Genomic DNA, 22,271 nt, shown 5'->3' on the forward strand with positions numbered 1-22,271 from the left:
CTATGAATTAATTGAAGGATGTTCTTTATAAGTGGGAACGCCATAGTTTAACCATCTTATGACCTTCCTAGTTGACGTTGTTGGTGTGCCATTAGTATGTGTTCCACAGGTCGCCCATTTGTTCCGCAGTATGGAAGCGAGTGATCCCCATTTTCTTGCTGGCAGATTGAGTGCTGTGTACGCCGGTATTCGCACGGCGGTCTGACTTTGTATGGGGAGTGTCTACTGTAGTCCCTATCTGTATTTCCTGTGTTATGCCTTACTGCAGCTGTGTAATTCCACCAGGTTTGCAGTTATGGGTGCCATCTTGGTCGTACGCTTGTCCATCCATGGGAATTGCCTACTGGACACTGGTATAGGGCTGTACACAGTTCACACCTGCATTTAGCATTATCCGGTGGATGCTTTGCATTATTAGTGGGGAGTAAGGCATGTGCTACACCCACATCCCTCCCACGGGGTGGGACAACGGATTATCTGCCAAACAACACCGAGCCCCATTTCTGCATACCCAGGATCCCATGGCTGCAACACTCGATGGTACCCATTACACATCCTTCATGTGTGCGGGACTGGGATGTGGACGCACTTCTATGGACTCGGAACTCTGGGGATTTCTGTTCATATGTCCTGCATTTCATGGACACTTGTCATCAACCTTAAACACGCTGGTGGTGCATATGTCTAGCTGTGCCGTAGTCACGGCTGTCGCTTCTTCTGGTAGAACGATAACAGCTGTATGATATTCCATACGGATCAATTTTTGGGTCCTACAATGGACACCAATGTGCATATGTAAAGTGTAGAACTTGTTGGACTGTGTCCATCTGGCCAGTGGTTTTGACTGACCTTCCTAGTTGACGTTGTTGGTGTGCCATTAGTATGTGTTCCACAGGTCGCCCATTTGTTCCGCAGTATGGCAGCAAGTGATCCCCATTTTGGTGCTGGCAGATTGAGTGCTGTGTGCGCCGGTATTCGCACAGCGGTCTAACTTTTTATGGGGAGTGTCTACTGTAGTCCCTATCTGTATTTCCTGTGTTATGCCTTACTGCAGCTGTGTAATTCCACCAGGTTTGCAGTTATGGGTGCCATCTTGGTCGTACGCTTGTCCATCCATGGGAATTGCCTACTGGACACTGGTATAGGGCTGTACACATTTCACACCTGCATTTAGCATTATCCGGTGGATGCTTTGCATTATTAGTGCAGAGTAAGGCATGTGCTATACCCACATCCCTCCCACAGGGTGGGACAACGGATTATCTGCCAAACAACACCGAGCCCCATTTCTGCATACCCAGGATCCCATGGCTGCAACCCTCGATGGTACCCATTACACATCCTTCATGTGTGCGGGACTGGGATGTGGACGCATTTCTATGGACTCGACAATCTGGGGATTTCTGTTCATATGTCCTGCATTTCATGGACACTTGTCATCAACCTTAAACACGCTGGTGGTGCATATGTCTAGCTGTGCCGTAGTCACGGCTGTCGCTTCTTCTGGGTGGAACGGTAGCAGCTGGATGATATAGCATACGGATCAATTTTTGGGGTCCTACAATGGACACCAATGTGCATATGTAAAGTGTAGAACTTGTTGGACTGTGTCCATCTGGCCAGTGGTTTTGACTGCTGCTGTATGTTCCCCAATCGCGGATGTCTGTTTGACTACCCATATTATGTAGTGCTACGTAAACCAGGTTTTTCAAAACTGAAACCAAATGGTGTACATCCAAAGATGCAGGTTAGCAACTGCTTTAAATCATCCTCAGAAGTCCCAATAGGAAAGAATCGCCACTTTATTGTCAAAAGAACACCACCAAAACAAGTAGATCACGAGCACTTTCGCCCAGTCTTACCGGGCATTTTCAAGTGTAAGTAGCTAAAACAAATAACTAAATAAATAATAATGAATAATTTAATAATTAAAATGATAATATGTTATTTGGACAATAGCTTCTGCTATTGGCATACAATGCTGTGGGTGGTGCCGGTTACCATACATATGGCTTTCTCAAAAGCCGACTTCACACTTCTAAACACTAGTGTGGTCTCCTTTAAGGCCCCTGAGCCAGTGGTAAACATTACTCAAGCCACTGAATCACTTACATATGCCTTCTACCAGCACCTACAGGACTGCATGGATCAGGCAATTCCTTACACAACTGTGAGTCTTTGTACCAATGCCAAGCATCCAGTCTGGTGTACCCCAGCCATACACAAGCTCTACAATGAAAGGAGGTAGCTACTACAAGACAGAGCAGAATCCTTGTAAGGTATGACACCCTTGCTCATTATATGTGAAGAACTACAAGCTCTCATGACATCATCCAGGGCAAATCCGACAGATATATCACCAAGGACTCGACGGACAATCATACGGCCTTCTTTAGCTATGTTGGACACCTGGGAGGACACTCCCAGATATGCTCGGACTGGGTTCAGGATGATGTGAAGTTTACTGAACATACACACATTGCCAACATACTGGCTGACAGGTTCGGTGCAAACATCTCCCCCCCCCACATGGAGAGATGTCTGTACCAGAGGATTGTGGCCCCCGAAATTTCTGTAACGCACAGGTGGGACATGCTCTCCCCAAGGCAGTGAACACAGCATCCATGGGACCAGATGGTGTCCCGGCTGTGTACTCCACAAACTCATTGAGGAATTAGACCCACAGTTAGGACGGCTGTTTAATCTTAGCCTCACCTCAGGTAACGTACCCAAGTTGTGGCGCACGGCGACTGTAGTCCCACTTCACAGGGGCAGTGCCTCCACTGACCCTGGTAATTACCGTCCCATTAGCTTGACAAGCCTTATCTGCAAAGCCATGGGGAAGGATCATAATGGAACTCATAGATGACGACATGGGGACTCGCATACTTTGCATCCAGCCCTGTTTGGCTTGGTCAAAGGCAGATCATGCATTTAAAACTTGGTTGACGTTTTAGGAACAGTCACCGAGGCCATTGATGAGGGTCGGGCAGTCCATACAGCCTACCTCGACCTGGCAAAGGCCTTCAACACAATACCCCCCTCAGGTATCATTGATAAACCCATCGGCTTGGATGTGAACCCGTACATCGCAGGATGGGTTGTAAACTGGCTAGGTGACACAACCCACATGGTCATAGTTGCTGGCACCATGTCAGACTCACAGCCGGTCACAGGCGGTGTCCCACGGGGCTCAGTCCTGGGTCCACTCTTTTTCTGCATCTACATTTCCAAAGTACAAGCAATCACAGGGGGGTTATGGCTGACAATGTTTGCAGATGACTGCGAACTGGGTGCCATAGTGGGACGGACATCTGACACAGATATCCTTCAGAAGGGCCTCACAGATATGGATATCTGGTGCCAGGGACATGGCCTACAGCTAAATGCCGGGAAATGCATAGTCATACCCTTCAGGAAGAACATGGTTACCCCTAGCTGCCATATAGGTGGCAATCCACTGAGCACAGAGGGAGTTACCAGGGATCTGGGGACCCAGGTTGTGAGTCACCATTCGTTCGACACACACGTTGCTAACGTAGTTAGGTAGACCTTCTACATTGCACACCTGATGGTGCAGGGATTCACATCTAGATCAGGGGAGGTCATTGTCTCCTTGTACTCATCAGTCATTAGACCTATGATTGAGTACATTGCCCCGTTCGGAAGATATCTGACCCGACACCTGCAGCAGCTGGGAAGGCCCCATAGGTTCATCGTCAAACGGATGCAGGGTGTCAGGGATTTGTGTTATGCTGCCCGACTGACAGGACTCCTGCTCCATTCAGTCACATACCACTTGCTCAGTGGTGACCTGTGCCTGACATACAAGGCCATGTCGACCCATATTTGATGACTATGCTTCACCTAATGGATCTACATCCCTCAGAACCACAGGGGCAGGTGACGTGAACCTTGACACGGTCATTAATAGAATGTGTTGGAGGGACAGATTCATCACCCAGACACTCACTATGCTGTGGAACAACATCCCAGTACATGTGAGGCAGAGCGCCTCGCTGGCCTTGTTCGAGGGGGATCTTGGCCAATGGATGGGGGATTGCAGATATACCCCAGGGATTACTTCATTGTCACTGCTTGACAGAGGTACAGCAATATAATAGGCATTGTTATCTTTGGACTGGAGGGTTGGCAAAGGCAACATAACTATGGGCTAGGGTTATAGCTGCCCTTGGGCAGATAGCCTACTATGTACCTATGGACCTATGAACCTATGTTCATAGTTTGTCCCATTCACACTTGTCTATCCCCTATCCTCATTCGTATGTGTATATTTCTGTGGCACATGATTGAACTATGTATTACCTGCAGGTATGCTGTGTACAGTGCACATACGTCACGGTTGATTACAGTGTATCTGTGTACCTACCTCTGTGATACTGAGGACTACCACACATCCTTTGCAGCATTACATGCATATGTCCATACTATTATTCGTTGGCCTGTGGGGGGTTGTAAGGGCAACGGTTACACGTGTCCCTGTTTGTGCACGCGTCATGGTGGTCTTTGACCTGCCTCCGTTGCTATCGTGGGATGGACGGTAGTGTTGGTGTGTGTTTGGGATGTGTTTCCACTGCCGGTACATCTGTGGGGGGTGGGGTTGGCACATGTTCCTCTTTGCAGGGAGCCCCATCCTGGACATTTGTGTCATGTGTCAACACTTGGCACATGCCATATGTCCTGTGCTATTCCCACAATCGTGTATGCCTTCCTGTATTACTACTGCATGTTACTGGCAGTTTGTATCTGGTACGCATGGCTATTATGTTGGATAGCTTGGCCTATTCCCATGCTATGACATATCCATTCATCCAGGCATATACATGTTATTACATCCTTTGCATTGGCCGTGGGTGTTTGGCCATCTGGCAACGCTATTCTCAACGTTTGATGTCCCACCTTCACCTTCTGTGCATGTGGCACCCTGTTTGGGCGTCCTGCTTGGTGGGCAGATGTTCCGCCATATGTGTTGTGTTTGACATGTCTGCATAGCTAATCATCACTACGGTGGCTGAACATACTGCCTTGTCCAGATGTGTACAGTTATGGGCACCGTGGCGTGTGCACGCCTATGGGGTTTTGACAGGTCCATACCACATGCGGGATGTACACATTCTGCCGACACATTCACATGCAGCCATTTGGATATCTGTACCTGAGGTGGGATGTTAACATGTGGGGTACATATTTTCCCGCGTGGCACTGCCTAGGACAATACTTCGTACTACATTTCAGGTATACCCATTGCGTGTAGGTGTGCAGCTGCGCAAGGTTGCTAGCTGGGTTGGGTGCACGGTCGTACATGGGTGCGGGTTACATGCTATGACGGGGCTGTTGTGTATTGCATTTGCATGCATGGGTTCTGCTTCTGGATATTACGCTTAGGCATACGCCGTCCTATTTGTATGCAACGGGAACGTTGCTGGGTGTAGTACATGTTGCTATGCACATGTTTGTCTGTGTTTAGTGTATCTGGTTTCCTTCTTGTTGTTATATCGACACGGCTACCCGGCTGTGTACTCTCGCTACTGCTGGTGACCATGCCCATGTGGCTACCTCTGTGTAGGTGCGGCACGCTGACATGCTGCGGTACACCTTCACTGGGTATGCCCACTGACAGTGCATTGCGTGACGGACACGGTATTACGCGTATCCTTTGTTCCTTGGGCGGGTACAATTTGGACTTCGTGGTTTAATGTTTGGTTCTCCGTTTTGTGTGAACGGGTACTATGTTGCATACTCTGCGTACGTTTCATTATCCACGGACCCTGGCTGGTGCAGTTACTATTGCAGGCGGCCTGTGGAAGTCAGCACTTTAGGTTGCTCATTGCCTGCCGGCTTGGCCACCCCTACGGCCGCATCCTACTTGGGCTCGCTCACGTGCCCTCTGCATGTGTCTGTGGTTGCGGCGCGCACTCATTACTATGCATATGGCGCTGCTATGCCGATTATACACTGCACTGCCGGCGCAAGCCTTACACCGGCCTTGCGCCGAGCTTCATGAATCCCGGGGCATAAGGGTTCAACTTTCAGCTGCTTTTTCTGGCTTTCTGCTTGGTTGTGGCAAGAAGAAGGCTAATGACTCTGTCCAGCACTTTCTAGCACAACTTAATAGGAAGCAATTAAATCTGCATTTCATTATGAGATTAGTGAACATAATTCAAGCAAACCAAAACACACAATGTATAACCACAATTTACAACTTCTCTAGAATACATAATTGAGGTAGTTGGCAGGAATTCATTCAGCAATGCTTCTGTGGAAGGGTTGCTTCCCCACCACCATTTCAATACACACTGTAATGTTCACTTTTGTTAGGTAGACTGTAACTCTGAAGCATCTTCATGCATTTTTCTGTGGTTACCTGAAGCAGACATCGCATTTTGCCAAAACAGCAGCATTTCCTCAGAAAACGCACACTTGATTTTTCTCTCTCTCACACACATTATCTCTTTCTCACTCTCCCTCAAAACTGGTATGGTAACCCACAGAGAACATCAGTTCTTTTTTTCCTTATGTGTGGAAATCAGCTCATAAAATCATTATAATTTGTAGCCAGCAATATATGAACAACAAATAGCACAGTTTGGTATGCTTTGACTAAACTCTTCCCGCAATAACTGCAAATGCAAACTCTCGACACTGCATTAGATTTAAGTGCATTCTATTTATAGTGTGATAAGACACAAAAAGGCAGTTAAAATAAAACACTTCAAATCACTCACAATATATCTCACCACTTACAATCTCACAAATAAGATGCGTGATTGTTATTATTCCTTTGCTGGGATATGCAGCTCTGATCAAACTGCTTTCAATCTCCAGTATAATCTATGACTAAATCCAAAGTTTCTCCTGGTAATCAACTGCTTCTGGTTTAATTCTTCCAAGAGTTATCACTCTTGGATTTACAAACAACCTCTCTTTCTCAAAGTGGCAAACATTTTTTCTCTCTCTTACTCTCATTCTGTCTCTTAGATTTAAAAACACCTTCTCCCAGAGATGCAAACATCTATGCCTTTTTATAAGAAGGTGTAGGGATAGTGTCCTCCATCTAGGCCATGTATTAATACTACAGCTTCACATGCCCCACAGGAGTCACTAGGGGGGAACTATAGCACATATGTCTCATAAAATGTACTCAGCTTATGTAGAATGTGTCTTTTGGTGGTCGGAGTCTTGTGCAACTTTTGTTGATCAAGTGACAAACTGATAGTTTTTTGTAATCGCATCCCAAAATCAGTGGTACTGTGCATGCATCACAGGCTCACCAAAGCTCCCAGAACACTTTACAATAAAGATGTAAACAACCATCCCATTCAAATATGTGGTGATTTGGCTTGATTTACCTCTTCATTTCCAGAACCACACTGAAAAAAAACATGCAAGAAAATAAACTGACTTCTTTTGTAGGCCAGAAGGCTCTCCAGCAAGATGATATCCTCTGCAAGGTGAGCCATAGGCAAAGGAATTCTACTGCCCAACTAGAGTACAAGCTGTCAATTATTGCTGCAGCACCATAAAATACAATGAGCCTTCAAATTTTCTCCATTAAAATATGTAGTTTCCCAGAAGAATCCTAGGTTTTGTTTCCATTCTTACTAAAAACACTACTATACAAATTTCTCTAGAGCCAGGTGGCTGCCTTTCAAGCAAAGATCTGTACTTCTGCTGGACTCCCTCCACTATAAAACCCATACTCTGACTAATTCACACCTCTAACACACCAACTCTTCCCTAAATCCTCATCATACAACCCAGGATATTTCACAGTCTACTCCAAATCCAGCCCCACCAGCCATTAAACTTCTTCTTCTTTCGGCTTTTCCCGGTTAGGGGTCGCCACAGCAGATCACCTTGTCCGCTCATGATTGGCAGTGGAGTTTTATGGTGTCGAGTTGCCAGACCGGTGCCCAACCTTCCACAGAAGGCACACACATGCACACACTCACACTTAGGGCCAATTTAGAGTGTCCAATCCACCTGCAGCATGTCTTTGGGATGTGGGAAGAAACCGAAGCACCCAGAGAAAACCCACGCGACCACAGGGAGGACATGCAGATTCTGCACAGAAGGCACCCCAGCCGAGGATCGAACCGGAGAACCTCTTGCTGTGAGGCAGCAATGCTAACCACTGCACCACCGTGGCCACCCGCCCTGACCAGTGTGGAGAAGGCATTACTAGTGCAGTATAGTTTAATTGCCCACCAGCAATTAAACTATACTGCACTGATAATGCCTTCTCCACAGTGGTCAGTAATCTGTGGAAATCACTACAAGCTTACCTAAGAGAACATCCCTTCAAAAACAGAGTTTAGAACTGAACTTAAGAAGCACCTGCTTAGCTTCATGCCATTGTTACAAGTCCCATCACATTACTTAAATCTCATAATCTTTCCCATCTCTATTCACTTTTTCATTTCCACTTACTCATCCTGGCAACTCTGCTGAAACTCTTTACTCACTCCTTTATATCCCTTACCCCTCATGACATTTGTTTGCTATTTCCTTTTTGCTGCTCTCCTATTAGCTTAATTAAACTAGCAAATTAAGCTAATTTGAAGCAAATGACTCAAGATAGTTTGGAGCAACAGATTCCAAATTGGCAACCTGTGCATAACTTGTTCTCATATACACCTGTAACTTGCATTTCAGTTTCTTATGTGCAAACTCTGTATAGATCTGTATCTCTGTATTACACTGTATAGTTTCACAGGTAGTAACTAGGCCTGTACATCAGGAGACCACACAGGATCCCAGTCCAGTTTCTCAGCTGCTGCACAGCGTTGTCTGGCTAAGTGAGCTGATGAGAGTCACAAAGCAGGCAAATGGAGGCTGAGGGGAATCAAACTTTGGGCAACAAGAAGCAGCTCATTAACATTTCACAGCCTTAACCCACTATGCCAGCTGACATTCTTTAACTTCTTCTTCTTCTCATTGTGATATGCTCATCTGGGCTGTGTCCATAAATGATCCACTGAAATCAGTGCACTAATCCAGTAAACAAATGAAAAGTAAAATAAAATAAAATAAAATCTTATACAAAATAAATTGTTTAAGGGTAAGTGTAAGTTTAAGCTAATACTAAGAATACTACATGTTAACATTTGTTCAAAACCACAAATAGAGCCGACAGGTGAAGGTCAGAATGTCAACTAAATGAAACTGTAAAAAAAACACAAACAGTCCGACCACCACTGGAGGAAAAGGCAAAATAAAGCAAAAGTTTATTATATGAAAAGGGTAAGGGCTTTCACTAATACCAGTAGCTTCCTCAGAACATTAATATCAGATACATCTGCAGTTTTAAAATAAGGCTCTCGTAAAGGCAAGAAGTTATTATCCAATCCAAGTTAAGCACAGAGACACACCCCGCAACAAAAACCAATCACCTTAAAGATAAAAAGCACACTCTTTTAGTGTGGAGAACAGCACAACCCTCTCACACTAGATTTCAACAAACAAATAATAAAACCATATAAATAGTACTTACTAAATAATTATATAAAAAAATTTAATATACAAATATAAAGCTCATAAGCCTAAAACCATATTACTAATGCACTAAACTACATGCTTTTAACATGGGTTTCACAGACACTTAGCCATTTGATCCTGGACAGATGTCTGTTTGCATAGATATTATCCACCTTAACTCAGCACATTCAGTCCTGGTTTTTAAATCCCCATCCCTCAGCTGTACATTCATAACCTCTATCACAGTAAACTTAAACACATGATAGAACCTTTTGACATAACAGGTTTAGTTAATGCACCACGCTTGTTTGACTTCCTAATATAACTAATATGTTCTAATATCTTCCCTGTCAGACTACAGTTGGTCTTACCTACATAGTAAGCTTTACAAAGACAACACTGAGCATAATGAACAACATGTTTGGTTCTACAGTCTGCATAAAAATTCAGCTTAATCCTTTGTTGAGTCGCATAAACATAAAACATAAAATAAAATTAGTAGACCAAACATATGTACATGCTGAACAACCATGACAGGGAAAAGTGCCTAACCGATCTGATCTATTCATACGATTACTTTTGCTCTCCAGATTCCTGTAGCATAACTGTTGTTTCAATGACTTATTGTTCCTTAAAGCAAATTTGGGTTTAGGACCTACTAAATGACTAACCTCTTCACTGGCCAATAACACTGGCCAGTACCTCCTAATAACTTCACATATTTCTGAAGTATCATTGGAATGGGTCAAAAGTAATTGTAAATGACTATGGTGTCATCTATTTAAAATATCATTAGTACTCATGTCTTGATCACTAAAATAAGGTTTGGCAATAGTGTCTCTCTGAAAAGATACAATATCTCTCATAAAACTAAATTCAGAAACAGAATAACCTCTTGAAATAAATTGCTCTAAAGTAGCTTCAAGGGCTCGCTCAGCTGATAATTCCTTACTATGCAGACGCATCTTGTCATGTCCTTTGACAACACTCCCTGGGATGTATCTCAGATGCCTACTGGATTTATGCAAAATATTATTCCATTTACAATGTTTCCTATATGCTCTACTCTCAAAAAGACCCAATTCATCTTTATTTATAGAGATATCCAAGAAATAAATCCTAGAGGAATAGTAATTACAACTAAACCTCAAAAAAGAAGTGGTACTTTGTAAATAAACCAAAAACTTCTCAAAACTTTCCATAGTGCCCTTCCACAAAATAAATATATTGTCAACAAAATGCTTATAAAAAAACTAAATTATCAATCAAAGAATTATTGCTGTGGACAAAATTAAACTCCCATTGCACAAGGACAGCATTAGCATAATAATTCATACATGCTGTCCCCATCGCAACTCCAACCTTCTGTAAATAAAACTCATCTTGAAAAATAAAAAACATTATTTTCTAGAATCAACTATAACAGTGAACATGCAAGAATAATCTTATTATTGTTCATATTTCCTAACTTAGACAAAAACAGCCTCACATTCTCCACTCCAGTGTCATTGGGAATAAAAAAGTGAATTGATATCTAAAGTCAAATATAATAATTGAGATAGATCAGTTTATTCCTTCTGCCACACAAACAAATCATGTAAGAAGGTCTTAGTGGCCCTCAGTTCACTGGTTACACTGTTCAAAATTGGACGCAATGATTTCTCAACATAAATAGATAGAGGTTCTGTTAACCAGCCTTGGCTGGAAACAATCGGGTGCATAGGGGGGTTTAATGCATCCTTATGTACTGTATCTTTGGTAACCCATACATAAGTGGTATCAGTGGAAATTCTACACTAAAATAATAATATAAATACTTAATGAGATTTATCATTAACAAATCATAAATATAAACCCAACTTTCCTTATTATTGCATCAACTTGATACGTATGCAACTTTAAATAAGTGGAACCGTCATTCAGCATATCATGCATACGATCTACATAATCAAGGCGGTCTAAAACAGCAACACACCCTCCTTTATCTGCAGGTTGTATTTCTAACAAGTCAGATTCTCACAATGTCTTGAGAGCTAAAGTCTCTTCTTGAGTTAAATTATGATGCAAGCTTTTAAAATCATAGGCCAACATATCACGTAACTCATTCTCACATAAGGATACAAATGTATTCATTGCTGGATGTATATCAGGCACAAATGAGCTAGGTTTCCCAAACAGTTCCAGTGTTAATGTCTTGTCCACGAAATAACAACTTCAACGAAGCATTCCTTACAACAAGCTTTAAGTCAATAATTCTACTATTTAGATCTGGTTTCCTAGCAGGAATAAAAGACAATCCTTTATTTAGCACATTTACATGTGTTTTCAAGATTCTTTGCATACCTCCAGTGTGCAAACATGCCCTTATCTATATTTCATAAGTGTTTTAAAATACTGCACTGAATATAAAAGTAATTGTATTACTATTTATGTTGCTTTGGAATAAAAAAAAATGGAATGTCATGGTTCTTTACCCTTTCAGGCAATAAACATTGTATTCCACCTAGTCACAACAGCTGATCAAAAGTAAAAACCATCTGAGTATTATTGCATCAAAATAAGTCTGATTTCAGGCTCTGTACTATTCTTGGAATATTTTGCGCATGAATATTATTTTGATGTCATGTTTGCAATATTACAGTGAAAAATAAGACAGGTCTATTAACTCCTGCACACCTGCAGTCCATAAAGGTGTACTACCTATGCCATGCAGACAGCAGTACCTGGGCAAGCAGCTTTCTGTACTATGCCAGCTAATAAAAGGTGCGCATATCTTTGTGACAGGTTAAATGAAACTTGTAAGTATTGTTCAATAAACAATGCAGAACAGATGAATTATGAGGTTTTAATGCAGTTATTATTCCTTTTATAAATACAGTTGTTGCTGCTTTCAGTAAAACGTGCAGTATCTGAAATATATACAATGTAAAAATGTGAACTGTACATAATATATAATTGCTTTTATTCGAAATGTAGCAGAGTGATAAATAGTCAAACGGTCTTCACAAATGTTCAGATGTTTCATAAGTTCATAGGTATATACTAGGCTAATGACCACAAGGGCCGTTATACGCCTAGATGCACAACCCAATTATGTCCCCTTGTAACATGGACATCTATTTGGAGAGGTATATTAATTAGGGAATATTTGCTGTTAGCCTATCAGAGACACGGCGGCCAGACGGGGGTAAATTTTCAGTTTCCCATCCAATAGTCAAGGTTACATTTGAAAAGGGTTAGGGATGGACTGTGTTTTACTTGAATGGGGAGTCTGTTCCAGAATGTGTGGATCATGTGAGTCACATATCTCTCCTGCCAGCATGTTCTATTTATTTTAAAGTAAAGTTTACATCCTTGAATCTAGTATTTCTGGTGATGTTCATTTTGTGGATGTGTAAAATGTCTATCAGGACTGGATCTGAGGATGCCTTATATGTCAGGCATACAGAAGTTCTCAGTAACCTGTAGGAGACTGAGTATAGACATACAGCTATAAGGTGATCTGTATAGGACAATGTTTTAATTCCCTGGATTGTCTTGGTGAGGAACCTCTGAGGGGGTTCCAGCTGTTGCATATGCCTGGTAAGGTACTTGTACCCAATGATGGGTCTAATAAGAGCCAAGTAAAATTTTACTATAACTTCTACATATGTTCCCAGATACCTGACTACTATGTTAACTCTTGAGGGTGTCTTATTGATGGAGTAATTAACCTGGGTGGACTTTTTCCCCAAAAGGCAATATAATGCACTTCTTGGTATTGAGTTTTAATTTGTGGCTTTGCCACAGGTCATTTGTCAGTGTTAGACCCTCTTGCATGATATTACTGTCATGGGGTAATATACAATAGCTCCCAATTTGCAGTCATCGGCGGACATGGTGAGTCAGAGGCCTTGATCTCTGAGAAGTAGATGCCAAACAGGAGCAGGCCCAGCACTGACTTCTGAGGTACTCAGCTGGTGACCGGTCTCTTGGTGGAGGTGTTCTCACCAATCCTGGCTTTTTAGGTCTTATCTGTGAGCTAGCTGGTGATCCAGTGAGTTAGGAAGGGATTTATGCCTAGTTTGGTAAGTTTGCCAACAGTACCTGAGTGGGTATTATATCAAACGCCTTAGCCAGGTCCAGATAGGCTGTACGGACATTCCTCTCCTCATTCATTGCCTTGCTGACCCTCTCAAAGAAGTTTACCAGGTTAGGGATTTTCACAGGGGGAGGCAGGGGGGAATGGGGGTGAAGTTAGAAATGAATTTGTCAGACAGCAGATTCGTTATACTAATCTGCCGGGTGAAGGTGGCACCATTTACCACCAGTTCAGCACACTGTTGTGTATATTTTAAAGTTTTGGACATAGCTGTAGAAGGCCTTCTGGTTATCTTTAGCCTGAGAGGCTATCTTGACATGATAATTAGCCTTGTTGCATTTAATTAGTACTCTTAGTTTTATTTTTAGTTTAATTTTTTATCTCTTTATATTATGAGAGCTGCTTTTTCTATTTTTGACCATGACTTTTTTTCCTTTTGTTAACTACCCTGTTAAGGTTAGGGTTCCACCAGTGGTGTTTGTTTTGAGCTTACTTCTGGTAAGTACAGCAACTTCTGTGCTGCCATTATAATGGTTGTACAGAGTTTCTGTGAACAATTCTGCATAGATTGCTTTCGGACATTCATTGAATTTTGACAAACTGTCACTTAATAGGTTGTAGTTTGTTTTAGAACAGTTCCTAACTGTTACAGGTCTTGCTGTATTTTCCAACTTGATTTTTGTTTTGAAGGAGGCAGCTTTGTGATCCAACTTTACCAGTAAGGCTGTGACATAGGGAGGGGTGCAGTGCTTTCCCATATTGGTGAGTACTAGGTCCAGTATGCTTGAACCTCTGGTTGTAGTATGCAATAGCTGGTCAAAGGTATTTATGTTAATAAAGTCCAGGACACATTGTGCCTGGAAGTTGGAGGCAGTGTATTTTTGACAAGGGTTATAGCAATAATAGAACTTTTGATTGGGTATTAGTGGTATAATATAATTCCAGTTCATTAGGCATAAAAAATATTATCAAAGACAGCTGGGATATTTTTAAGACAAAAAGCAGGACCCAAACCTAATTTTATTTACCAAACTGGGAGGAACTTCAAAAATATATTGGAAAGCCCAGAATGTATACAAGGTAACAGCAAAGGTACAAAAGATTGTGAAGCATGTTCTCAGTGTAATCTTATTTTAACTGACTGGCAAATTGTTTTGGATACTTTTAATCAAAGCAAGTGTTCCTTTTCTTTGGGGAATTGTAACACTAAAGGTGTGGTATACATAGGCGAGTGCAATGGGTGCTTGAGTTTTTATTTAGGTAAAACTTAAAGAGTTTTTAAAAATATAATTTATGAGCATCTATATGATATTGGCAAAGTCAGTACCAACAATGTCCTGTACAAACACTTGTTGACATGCCAAAACTACACCAGTTTTAAATTTGGGATCTTGCAGGTTGTTCTACCTGAACCAAAATGTGTGAGCTGGAAGAACACACTCAAAGACATGGAGTAACTTTTGCACTTAAGCCTAGATGCTACAACATATCCAGGTTTAAACTAATCCTTTTTACTAGCACTAGTATTACAAATGAGCCAGCTAAGTTATAAAATAAGACCATAGTGGTGGTAAATTCTGAGACTTTCCGAGGGATTCATTTACACTTTATTAACATTATGAACTTCATATTTTCTTGAGTATTTAATAGAACATACATACATGCTTTCTTATTTTTAAATAATTTATTATGTACTACAAGGTTTCATTAATGACTTTTAAAGCAGCATTTTCTGATGGTTTATTTATATTAGAGCTCGAGTTTCTATGTACTGTATTTTTAAGATTATATAATGTACTGAATGACAATTTAAATGTTAAGGGCAGGACCAGTTTTTTATTACATTGTGATGAAGTCCGTGTTATTATTTCTGGATGAAAGTGCTCGACTTTGCAATTAAACTTCAAGTAGTATTTATAATTATTTTGTTCATATGAGTTCCCTTTGTGCTATTTTATTCATTTTTCATTCAGTTGTCTTGTAGTACTTTGACGCTTTGGCCATGTATGTTCTCCAGTCTGTAGAGGGGTAGCTGAAATCTTCCATGAGTAGGGAATTTGGTTGGAAGGCGAGTGCCTCCAGCAGGTCTAGTCTAATTATGGGACTCTTAGAGCACAGACGGTGACCTATTGCTTACTAGGATATGGTAAGGAACTTTAAATATTGTGATTTGCATGTGAATGAAATCCAGGGCATCATCCTGTTTAGCCAACCTAGAAGTATACTTGTTGTTGATGTAGATCAAGGCACCTCCACCTTTAGTCACTGTCTGTACCGCTAATGGTCTCAACATGTGGAAGACAGTGAAGCTTTGCACTGCCAGAGTACTTTCTGTGGCTCTAAACCATGTCTCTGTAATGGTACAGATGTATATATTCTCCAGAGTGAGGAGAGGTTATACAGTGTGGAGCTTCTTGCTAAGGCCCCTAGCACTGAGCAGTAGCACCTTTAGGTTCCTTTTGGTTTTATTTGCAAGGCTGGTAATTTTGCCAGTTTGGCATTGCCTAAAAAGGCTCTAAGGGATGGATAAAAGTTTAGCCAATATCCCGAAGCCCAGAGTACAGGTGCAAGCTCATCCATGGCAAAGCAACATGGTCTGTTAACCTTGCCCTCCTATGATGAAAAATAATTGAATCCACCTCAAATGACACAGGAAACTAAGCAAATTATTAAAGGAAATCACCTTTGTTCATACTGTTGCATCACTCTTGGTGAAAGTAGAATGCTGCTCAATGTAAGACACATACATGCCTGAGACACGTGTATGTATATATATATATATATATATATATATATATATATATATATATATATTTGAGGTACCTAAAGTTCAGTGTTACTTGAAGTATTATTCCAGATCAAAGCATGCATTAGAATATGGTCTAATACACTCATGTGCTAGTAGCACACAACTCATTTGTTCGCTGCCACTTGTTCAAAAAAGGCAAGTGCTCTAACAGACACTAGTTTGATCTTACTTAACTACTCAGCCCTCCCAACATCTGACCCTACAAAACTGTATAGCCTTACCAGACCCCTACCCAGTTCCTAACCTAAGTCCTCACTTCAAATCCAAAAACACCACTATCCTTCCCTAAACTTAAAATCCATAATTGTTACCTAAACCTTAAACTCTACTCCCCCCTCCCTAATCCTAAAGTCCCTAATTGCTCCTTAAGCCTAAAAACTACAACCCCTCCCTAAACCTAAATTCCATGATCACTCCCTAAAGCTAAACCCCACTCCCAAATAAACCTAAAACTCTCCTACCACTCCCTAGAACTCCCCTGATGCTCCCTAAATTTAAATTCTCTTCCTGCTCCCTAACCCTAAAACTTTGCTCCTGCACCCTAACCTTAAAACTCTCCTCCCACACATAACCATAACCCCTTCCTGATCATTACTCTAATCTACATCCCCACAGTCTCTCACTCCCTCCCCATAGCTGCTACTGGAACTCCCTCTCTGTGAGGCTGTGCAACTGCTGTTTGGACTTAAAAGGCAGAAGTACCTAGAATTCAGTAAAACCTTTAGCCACTTCTAGATGCCACTTGTCTGTTAAACTTCATTTATTTTAGATTTCATTTTGCAAGTCTATAACTTCTGGTATATTTAAGTTTACAGTGTACATCATATATTTCACATAAAAGGTTTTATTGGTGTAGTTTCCAAAGTGTGTGGCTGTGGATTTATTTATTTGTGTATGAGACTGTTTAGACCTGGTCAGATTTCAGCTACTGGCATTTGTCTTTTGAAGAGTGACTTATTAAAGATCTGGTAACAATACCAATATTTACTGAATTGCTTAGTCTAAGGTGAAATAGTAATTGTGTTCCTGTTCTAGATGGTGGCAGTGTGTTACCAAGAAGGCAAGCAAAATGTGGTGTTGGTACCAGACAGATATCATTACCCCTTTCTAGAAACAATGTGCAAGTGTGCGGGGGGGTGGGGGGGGTTGCACAAAATACTCCCCAAAAAAGTCTAATTTGCTGTTGACAAAAGAGCACCGAAAGCTATTTGCTGGGAATAAGCTGGGTTAAATAATGGAGAGCCCGGGACTGTTAGCTCTACCCTTCAGCCCTTGATGTGGCATATGTTGACAGCAGTAAGTTGCTCTTAATGGGACACTCCCAGGGATTTTTTGTTTTGATTCAGCCTTTGTTTACATTTCAGGTTTGCCTTTCTGATCATGCTCACCTTTGGCTGAGGGGGGTGGCGGAAGAGTGCCTGAAGGAAGTTTCAAAGGTGTTAGCCAAATTCCATCTCAAACTGCAGTTGTACTGAAAACAGCTCTCCCTGTGAGCCATTCATTAGTTTAATCTGTACATTTTACTCACTGAGAAAAGTAGCCTTTCAGGCATTTTATGACCTAACTGCTGCTGCTACTCTAGAAAGCACATCAGTAATGCAAGGTTTTAAAAACATTAGTAAACAGATTTTTTGTTTCTTTCATTTCATATTTTATTCTGTGGAGATTGTGAATTCTGGCCATCTACAACAATTTTATGATATGGCTTCTCCCTATAGAAAACATCTTAGTCAGGCAAACAGTAGTGGAAACTATATTTCTCTTTTTCATTTCATGTTTTACTGTATTCGGATTTTTGAATATTATCCTGTTGTCGTGTCTTTCTGACCTGCTAGTAATTCCATAGAAAAGTGTGTGACAGAAGGTTGGAGCATTAGCAGACGCACTCTTCTGTTCCTTTTTCAGCTTCTAGTTTGACATGTGTTGACTTCTGAATACTACTAGACAAATCCACTATTTGTTATGAGTGGGCTGCTTGTACAGCTGTAGAAGCATGAGTGATTTAAAATTAAGTATACATTGATGTCCGTTTTCCCTGGCACAGCTTTCTTTATTTTAAATATGGGCCAGGAGCTGGGGGCATAGTTCCCCAATCCAATGTAAATCAGACAGGAGCACAAATCCAAAGATTAGTTTATCTTGAGAGTTGTAACAAGTCTGGAACTACTGTGGATTTACAAAATATTTAAAAGTAAAATGAGACTGTGTGTGGAACGAACGTGACTTGTCGAAGTGGGGGTGACGTCTGTCAGCTTAAGTCGGACCCTCATTTTAAACACTTTTTATTGCCTTTGTATGTTACTTTGTGGCAGTGGAGCAGATCAAGAGATGCAGTCCTTTACCACCATATATAAATTGGTGGCAGTAGAGGGAATTGATATTCCTGTTCATCACACACTTGTGTTTTGATATTTTATTTTTGTAACTTAAAGCAAATGCATGTTTAGTTACATGGCTTCAGCAAAAAGGTATAGTATACATGGTAGCTTCATTTTCATTACATCTATTGCAATAATATCTATTTCACCCACTGTCTTTACATTTACTACCTTCAGAAGTATAGGATTCTGTAAGCCTGCTATCCTCTCATTATAAAACAAAAAAATCACAATAACCCTAATCTTCCCCCATATTACACCATCTTGTCCATGCCAAATTTTCTTTTGAGTTGCTACCATATTAGACTTTGTAAATGACTCTGGGATATTTTAATGTTGATTTCTTTAGGGCATGTCTGTTAAGTTTCTGTAGATTCTTTTCACATAGCTTTTGGTGCAACCTTTCAGCATTCCATTTGGACCTATCTCATTCCTGTCTTTTTCCCTGTGACGGACTCTCAGGAGATGCACAGGGTACTCCAAATATTGGGGGGGGGGTCTCGTCAGCTCCTTTCTCTGACTCTAGGTGTATTCTGTTAGATATTTCTGCCTTCAAAAGACTTTAACACTATCATGTCACATTCCATACACAGTTTTTCTTGTTATAAGAAATTAACACAAAGTAACAAAAACTATACCCGGCAGTGGTAATTATATCCTGACACAGACTTCCGAAACCCACAAACTCAGCACAAATTAGAAATTCATGTTACTGACTTGTAAATATATGTAATTAGTCAGCAACGGGAAACAAACCTTTTCTCTCTTGAATTTACTATATATGTATGTATGTATGCATGTATGTATGTGCATATATACGAGTGTGCATGTTCATTCATTGTATATGTCTGTTGTTTAAAGAAAAGCTTACTAAAACATTCAGTAGCTCCCACTCCATAGAATATCATCGTACGTTTACCTGTGATTGCTTTGATAGGTGTGAGGAATCTGCTCCCATTCAGGTGTTATTGGATAATCTGGTTGGGATGATAGAAGATTCTGCATATCTTCTGTTTCTGCAATCAAGTCCAGAACATAATCAGTGCCATTTAAATCTCTCCAGCCTTCGTTAGTCAGCATTGATACAGTCCAGCCTCGGAGGGCTTCCCCAGAATCCCTGCAGGATAATAAAAATTTCAAAAGAAAGAGATACACTTACAAATTGGGAACAGAAAGACCTAAAACATATCTGATCTGATCTCCTAGGACAAATATAATAGCTAGGGCATTAGTGCAATATATAATAGGTTAAAGATCTCCAGTGAACAATCCATTAAGTCCAAGTTTCAGGAGTTTTAAATATTTAATTTATCCTGCAATAACTGCACTATCTCTATAGTAGTCCATATCCATCTGATGCATCATTCAGGTAAGTAGTTGTTTGACTACTTTTACCTATTTATGGCATATCCTCACTGAAACCTGTAATGTGCCTCCATACCTGTACACCTGATGTTATATTTTTGTAGCTCATCTCACCTGCATTCTGCTACTATCTATTTCTATATCCCTACCACAGTTTAACACAGATACTATTTAGATTGTACTTGTTTTCCTAGTTAAAAATAGCTCTATTGGTCATCTAACAAATTGATAACTAAGAAAGCAAGATAGACAAGATTCAGAATTAAAAGTAATCTAAGATAATCTGTCCATCACCTACCTTTTCTTCCTCTAGGCCCCACAATAGTGTGTTCAGGATGACATGTCCCTACTAGGTAAATGTCACACCATGCTGGTCACTTTCATGTATTTACTGCTAGCCCAGGCAAATGCTAGAAAAAAAGACTGCCCAGTACCTGTAAAGGCATCTGTAGTTTGTATAACCTCCTGTATTAAGTGGTTCACTGAGAAGGACAAACTTTAATTAAGGTCTCATTAGTCTTGTGTATAATTTGTGGTGGCTTTTTCTCAGGTGAAAGTATTGAAAGTTTGAATTTGATATAGGGGTTGTCAATATAATGAGTTCATGTTCAGTTTATGCATGACTACTGAAAGTAAACAGCCATACACTGCGAATACTGAAGGGCAAAGTCACTTAGCATTACAGTGTAATTAGTGGTGCTCTGGTGCTCAGCTTCAAGGCCGGGGCTTTCATACCTAGAATCTGAATGCTGTCTGAGTCCAGTTCTCTCTGTGTCTTGAGTTTTTTTTCCACATCTTCAAGTCATACTGCCAGTGGCGGCTGGTGACTTCAAATCAAAGGGGGGCTGCAGGAGACAGCTGAATGGGTGGGGTCAATGGAAGGGGTGCAGCCAACTAGAAAGGGGAGGAGCTATGCTCAAAACCACAAAAACTAAATATACTGCCCTGGGTGCCAAACTGTCATTACGAGAGTCCAATCAAGACAAAATGAAGTGTAGAAGAATAAAAATATTTCAATGCATTCAGCTATATTAAAGTATCAAGTAACATGCTGAAAGTAGAAATCTCTGATGCCCCCACTTGTAAAAATGTTCCTTATCCAAAAAAAGACCTGCTGCCTGACATCTACTTGTTTCATGGGGAAAACATGATCAAAGTAAAAAATGAAAAGCGAACAAGAAATAAGCTCAAGATACATTGCTTAAAAGGATTACTGTACAGGTTATGGACCACACAATTGGCATTCTGTTTATGGGTAAAGCCTGCAGAGATGACTGGAAGTCTCCAAGTGTAATGAGACTCTTAAAATAATGTAATCCTGTTCTTTATTACAAATACTGGCATATGCATTTCAATACCAAAGACTTATACATTATCTAGTTAAGTATTCTCTACATGGCAACAGAAAGGCTTTCAATGTTGGCAATTCTTTAACAGTATGCTTATTAAAGCTTACTTGCATCTTGCAATCTCAGCCAAGCTTACCTGATGGTCATTAAAGTATTGCTACTTAAACACAGAGCAACAGGCACTTTGAGTAATAAGCATAAATCAACAGTACAAAAAATATGACAGAAACCAGACCATTCTGTAAAAATCAAGGACAGATGAAAAGCCACTCTAGTACTTGTGTCTACCTTGGATGGGGGGATACTCTGCACATTTACACTGCATAACTACTCCTTGCCTTGCTTCGACACATCCAGAGTCACTACATGGGGGAGTGGGGTGCAACAAGTATGTCACAGTTTGAAATGTCTCTGGCTGACTTGTGATGGCCCTGACACATTTGTCATACCTCTCAACCTCAGAGCAAGAAATCTGGACAAAGTCATACAAGGAAATGGGACAAAGGCCCAAAAATAAGGACAATTTTTAAAATATTGCTCTTATAAACTTAGAAAGCTAATAGAGGTCTTGCATTAGTATGAATTTTCTGAATGGTATGAAATCTGTACCTCAAATGTCTGTCATTATTTTCTAACTTAAGTCTTTAATGATTTGTCACTAATTTGCCAAAAAAACACAATTTTATGAAAAATGGACCAAAAATGTGATGTAAAAATATAAAATAGCAACACAATACAGCTGAGAACCTGTCAAAGAAGGGACACTTTAATATTAAGTACCGCTAACTTGA

General features: G+C 40.8%; 1 protein-coding gene across 3 annotated transcripts in view; it reads right to left on the reverse strand.

The window, feature by feature from the left end:
• MYO15B (myosin XVB) overlaps nucleotides 1-22,271 on the reverse strand; it is a 1,190,858-nt gene that overhangs the window by 860,959 nt on the left and 307,628 nt on the right. For all 3 annotated transcript variants that reach the window (XM_044084949.1, XM_044084950.1, XM_044084948.1), the window contains exon 9: nucleotides 19,686-19,883. In XM_044084949.1, the coding sequence (XP_043940884.1) occupies nucleotides 19,686-19,883 (198 nt within the window). The remainder of the gene's footprint in view (nucleotides 1-19,685; nucleotides 19,884-22,271) is intronic.

This window comes from Protopterus annectens, chromosome 10.part0 (genome assembly GCF_019279795.1).
Source record: "Protopterus annectens isolate FY-2018-M chromosome 10.part0, PAN1.0, whole genome shotgun sequence".
NCBI lineage: Eukaryota > Metazoa > Chordata > Ceratodontiformes > Protopteridae > Protopterus > Protopterus annectens.